The sequence below is a fragment of the Doryrhamphus excisus genome, linkage group LG22 (genome assembly GCF_037039965.1).
Source record: "Doryrhamphus excisus strain RoL-2023G ecotype Guam linkage group LG22, RoL_Dexc_Guam_v1.1, whole genome shotgun sequence".
NCBI lineage: Eukaryota > Metazoa > Chordata > Actinopteri > Syngnathiformes > Syngnathidae > Doryrhamphus > Doryrhamphus excisus.
The window spans coordinates 12,324,399-12,330,340 of record NC_136378.1 but is presented as its reverse complement, the minus strand read 5'-3'; the positions used below and the strand labels follow the sequence as shown (position 1 = coordinate 12,330,340).

Here is a 5,942-nt window from a genome sequence, read left to right as displayed (position 1 = left end):
GCAATCTTTTTTCCCACACAAAACCATAAGTAATACCACTACAGCGTTATTAATTAACATTTTCCTGACAGTGTCAATCAAAGTAAAAATGATGACGGTTGAAGGTGAAACATTTGGACAGCCCAGCGTGTGAATAGAAAATAGATTATGTTCCATCATGGCACATTGATAAAGCAAGCCCGATAAAGGCCATTAATAATCTCCCATTGAGAAACAGTGACACACAAGTCCAATCACATCACGACATTCAATACTCCCACCCAGCCGTTCATTCAGAAATCTCCACACGACACGCACACTCAAACGCACAGCGGCGCTGTCCGTGGTGCTGATCCACTCAACCCTTGCGGGTCGGGCAATGTGCCATGTCCATCAAGGCGTTAATGTCAATCAACGTATGTATTTATCTATGCTGCATGGGATGAGTCACGTGGTTCGTTCAGCGATAACTCCCGCAAGCTGTTGCAAAACGTTGCTAAACCCTCGGAGGTCTTGAACGCAGCCCCGCTGCAAGAGAACTACAGCCTCCTCTTCCGCTCACTTCTCGCGATAAAGCGACGAGGCGCTTTGACAAGCAGTCGAGGTTGCAGCAGGCAGCGGGAGAGACGGTGGAAGGAAGGTAAAGCAGGGAGGCAGCATCATGGCGGACAGAGACAGTGGCAGTGACCACGGAGGGCCCACCGCAGGCCCCGGCTCGCTGCCCCCGGGTGCGATGGGAGCCATGTCCAGGCTGCAGCACGACACCGAGGAGCTCGCCTCCAAGCGGGTCGACATTCAGAACAAACGCTTCTACCTTGACGTCAAGCAGAACGTGAAAGGACGCTTCCTAAAGATAGCCGAGGTCGGCGCTGGGGGGAACAAGAGCCGCCTGACGCTCTCCATGTCGGTGGCCGTGGAGTTCCGCGATTATCTCGGGGACTTTATCGAACATTACGCCCAGCTGGGCCCGAGCAACCCCGACATGGTGCAGGATGAGCCCCGGCGGGCGCTCAAGAGTGAGTTTTTGGTGCGGGAGAATCGCAAATATTACATGGATCTGAAGGAGAACCAGAGGGGGCGGTTCCTAAGGATCCGGCAGACCGTTAACCGGGGGCCCGGCCTGGGAAGCTCGCAAGGCCAGACCATCGCTCTGCCGGCGCAGGGTCTCATCGAGTTCCGCGACGCTTTGGCCAAACTCATCGACGACTACGGCGTGGACGAGGAACCCGCCGAGCTCCCGGAGGGCACCTCGCTCACTGTGGACAACAAGCGCTTCTTCTTCGACGTGGGCTCCAACAAGTACGGCGTGTTTATGCGGGTCAGCGAGGTGAAGCCCACGTACCGGAACTCCATCACGGTTCCGTGCAAAGTGTGGTCCAAATTCGGCAACACCTTCTGCAAATACGCGGACGAGATGAGGAAGATCCAGGAGAGGAGTCGAGAGAAACGGGCCTCAGAACTGCTACCTGAGGGCCCCCACGGCGGGGATGACGGCGACGATGACTGACTTTTTTTTTTCCTTTTCCTTTTTTTGGGGGACCGGAACCAAAACAAACCGCATCTTAATGTCAAGAGAGAAGATCTCCAAGGGAATCGCACCCTCACACATACACGCAAGGCACCGCAGACATGGCAGCACCTCGGCTGCCTCCTCGCTCATTTGACCGGATGTCACCCACTTATCCACCATGTCACAGTAAGCTGCTATCAAGGACTTGAACTGTAACATTTCTACTTGATTTCAGTGACGATGCTCTAGCAGAAGATTTTGCACATGTCCAAGCTATTTGAAACCTTCTCAAAGTCAAGAAACGACACCGGCACCGGCGCCGACACCGGCGCTCTATTAGACATGACAAGTCTGCTCATAGGAGATTTGGCATCGGCACAAAAAGAAACCAAAATTGCTCTACAGGTGAATATGAAAGGCGTGCTTGCAATTTGACCTAAAAAGTCCTACGATGCAGATCCCACGCACCTCCAACCAATGGGATAAGTCTATCTCCATCTCCATAGAAAAAGTGCTAACTTAGATGTACTAATTATGATTTTGTGAATCAGCTGTAAAAAGATCCTTATTAAGATACCCACGTTTTCTGTGGGGGGAATTTATGTTTCTTTCTTTTTTCCTTGAGGGAGGGTGGCAATGCGAAAAGGTTCACTTGGGGGAGTGCAAAGGCGTGAGATGAAATTAAATGATATATATAGCTATATATATATATATATATATTAAAAAAAGACACGCCTGCTCAGTGCAGGCATCCTCTCTGACGTCATTACAACTCGTGCCTTATACACGCCACTCGTTTACGTGTCCTCACGTGGATGGTCTGTCTATCATTTACGAGTGCTGTTATGTCGGCAGAAATATACTCCACACTGACCCTGGTGGGTGTGGGTGCCAGGCAGCGACACACCCAAGAGTAAGCTGGACGCTGCTGGGAGTCAGCTTGAGGCCTGGCGTGATGGCGGAAGGCGTTCTTGACATGGTAAAACAATCGCGGCGACGAAGATGGAAACCCGTAGAGTCTCGGTGAAACGATTTGTCAGAAGGCGGGGGCGTCTTCGTGCCCTTTGGATATCAGTGCAGGGCCAAGGCAGCGTATCTCTTTATGGTGCTATCGCCCCAACATTGCTCCTTTGCTCACCATACGTCACATATGCGTTATAGTCCGCCTCACCGCGTTGTGGGTTTCTCCCTCCCAGGCAGAGGTGGAGATGCTCACCGCATGTTAGTGTGCAATATTCCATGCCGTTGTGTCACACGTACGGACCACCACAAGGAGCAAACAGTACATAGGTATGTGGTTTATAGATATTTTAAAAGCATGATCATGTGCTTAACAATGTGAAGTCTTTTTTTTTCCTCATAGCTCAAAAGTATTTTGGATCAGTGTGTGGAGTTTGATTCATCCCACACATCGGGGTCTCACACACACACACACACACACACATACAGCGTCCCCCCTGCGGAGGCCTCATGTTGCTTTTGGAGAGTTTGGGAGGCCTCTACAGTACTTTCAATGAGGCTCGCTATCATTAGAACCCAGGAGAAGGCTTGGGGAACTCTCCTGAGAACAGGACCAAAAAAAAGGGATTTGTCCTTTTAAACTACAAAAGTCAATTTCATTTTGCAGAAAAGGTTGAAGGTTTTTGTGTCGGAGTGCTGGTGAAAGACCCGATGAAGTGTGGCAAGTCACTGCAAGGGCTCAGCACCACCATCATTGGTAAAAGACACAAATGGCCGTTTATTTTGTACACTTCCCCCGTTATTTGTTTATTTCACAAAGTGTGTGTCGGGAAATTGTACTTGACAACTGTGTCTATGTAGGTTCTATAGAGTTTGAACAAAATGCAACTAATTACAGTGGAACCCCTTTATGTCAACAACCTGTTTAAGTCGACCAAATAACTCATCAAGTCCCGGTCCAGCCAGAATGCCCGCTTAAGTTGACTTTGACACACACAGTTGAGCTTTCTAGTTGAGTTTGCAGGACTGGTAACGACCGTTATCGATTACGTGTTTTTGCAAAAGCAGACTTCAAATCAACAAAAACCTCGGCTTAACATCAACTCTCCGACTGGCAGAATCTTTCATGCCGCTTTCCCTTCATTACCTGGCAACAAAACGACCAGAGGTTCAAAATCCTTTATTATCTCCAATTCTTTAGTTTCTGGCCAAACTCACAAGTCGATGTTGAAGTAATGGCTATTTGGGTTATGTTGACAGCTGCTTGTGTCAAAGTGTTTTGTTGTGTACTGTATTGTGTTTTGTTGCCGACCTCTGATCCTCTAGATCTAGCGTGGACCTGCACTCGGTTATGAGTCCCCTATTTCTGGGATGTAAATGGAAAATGCTATTTTGTCCTCGGTTTTGGTTTATCACCCAGCGGTAGCCATCATGTTCCTTTTGTTTGTCGTCTTAGGGCATTGAATCTACCACGACTGGGCTGTTCAGGTAGTAGAAGATGTTTGGCCTCCCAGTTCATGCTTAAAGACTAGATAGGACTGCTTTAGCGCCAGTTGAAGACATGGACAGAGAGGTGAAACATCTTCTAAGATGGTTGGCCAAACTTTTTGTCCAGGGGCCAGATTATATATTTGATACATGCCAACTGTTTCACGTTTGGAATTCCAACAGTCCACCAGGAATAATTTATCCGTAGGAGTGTCATACATCCCGTCCCCTTTTTTTCAGGAGCATTTTAAACATCAGACCCCATCAAATAACCAAATAGAATTACTATAAAACACCGACACCAACATCCCTGACTACAACATGACTCGGACTACTTCAAAGTCACTACTAAGTGACTACTTCAACACAAAGCTGCCTGGCGGATGCCTGTCTATAAATCATGCGGCGGAAAAATACATAGCAATTCAAGTAAAGAACGCGAATATCGTTCCAATATATCGGCCTGCCAAAGTATCGGTCATCCTTACTTGTGAGCTGTCCGATCAAGTCTTTGAGCGTGAACCGAGGCCTGACAGTCCAGTTGTGATGGATTCAATGACCTCCAATGACCCGGATGAATGAGGACGTCCACAGGCCAAATGTATGTCATTTAAGCAGACAAAGTTTATGTTTTATGTATCAAAGGCCCACCAAGTGCTGGTCTCAGCACACTCGGCAGCAGGCGTGATGTCAAACAGCAACCTTGAAAAGTGGGCGGCGGCCTCTCCTCTCTACCAAACTAGGCAACAAACAGAACTTCTGGTTTCACTGGCGACATCTCTCATTGGTCATGTGTGAGTTCCCGGTTAAGCACGCAGCCAATAGCAGCCTCTGGTCACATGACTCGTCCCAAATCACCCACAGAGGAGCTCATTGAGCTCATCTGGTGTTTGCACTCACACCAACACGCCATTGGCAGGCTCTACAGGCTGTGTATCGTTTTAAAGACGTCCCAAAGGGATGGAGGCAAATGCACAATGAACATATCCCGTGTTTGGTTTTAAGCCCTTTACCATCCCATGTGAGATAATATGTTGTACCTTTCAAAAATATTTTATCTGTGGCGTATGTGTGTGTGTGTGTGTGTGTGTGTGTGTGTGCGTGTGTGTGCGTGTGTATATATAGCAAATATATATATATGGTTTGTTATATACAATGCTCCTCCTTTCAGAAAAAATATAATGTAAACAGGAAAAACATACTGCGTTTTTCTTTTGCTTTGTATATTTATACTGACAGAAAGCATTGAATAAAAACCGATACATACTTGCACTTTAGATATATTAAGAAAACTACAAATCTGCATATTATTTTTGATAGGGATCTAATTCAAAGATTATGAATTACAAGCTTTGTGACTATTGCTGGACAAAGATGTATTGAGTTCTACTTATTGAAGTATATTTTGTTTGTGTGTCAGAAAGTTTACTGGAGTAAATTGCATGATAAAGTAGTGCTATACACCGATATTGTTCTTTTTTTTTTTGAAGTTGGTAAAAAAAATGTCTGAAAACTGTGATAACAACCCTCTTGTTTGTTCAAGCGCTCCTCACCCTTTGGGGAACATTTCCTGTTGAAATATGGCCTTTCCTGACCACAAGACGATGGTGCTTACTTTGACTTGGACATCATCCTATACATCTCAACGTCATCATAACTCGTGTCCTTACACTCCATTCACCACCTTATTAAATTTCTGTTGATGGCAAAAAAGAAGAAAAGGTGTGCTGTTTTTGTACGGTGCTGTTTGTTTTTAATGTTTGGGGGAGTCTTGTTGTCTGAAAAATAATGAATCATGCAATAAAAGCTCATTCCATGTTTTCCTGTACCTGCAAGCCTGCCTCAGCACCACATGGATGTTATTAGATTTGCATCGGGCCATGCTCTTTTGGAAGAGGAGTTTATTTGAACCAATGTTCTACATCGGGGAGGACATTTTTCCACCAAAGGACGCATATTGAAAAATGAAAATGTGTGTGCATACCATATATAAAGCAATATGCAT

At 46.3% G+C, this 5,942-nt stretch overlaps 1 protein-coding gene across 1 annotated transcript; it reads left to right on the top strand.

Moving 5' to 3' along the window:
* The first annotated feature begins 548 nt into the window (after window positions 1–548).
* Window positions 549–5,658, top strand: LOC131110131 (transcriptional activator protein Pur-alpha-like). The gene is made up of 2 exons (XM_078788303.1): window positions 549–1,894; window positions 2,345–5,658. Exon 1 carries the CDS (start codon window positions 641–643, stop codon window positions 1,484–1,486), a length of 846 nt encoding a protein of 281 aa, XP_078644429.1. The 5' UTR covers window positions 549–640; the 3' UTR covers window positions 1,487–1,894; window positions 2,345–5,658.
* The last annotated feature ends 284 nt before the right edge of the window (window positions 5,659–5,942 follow it).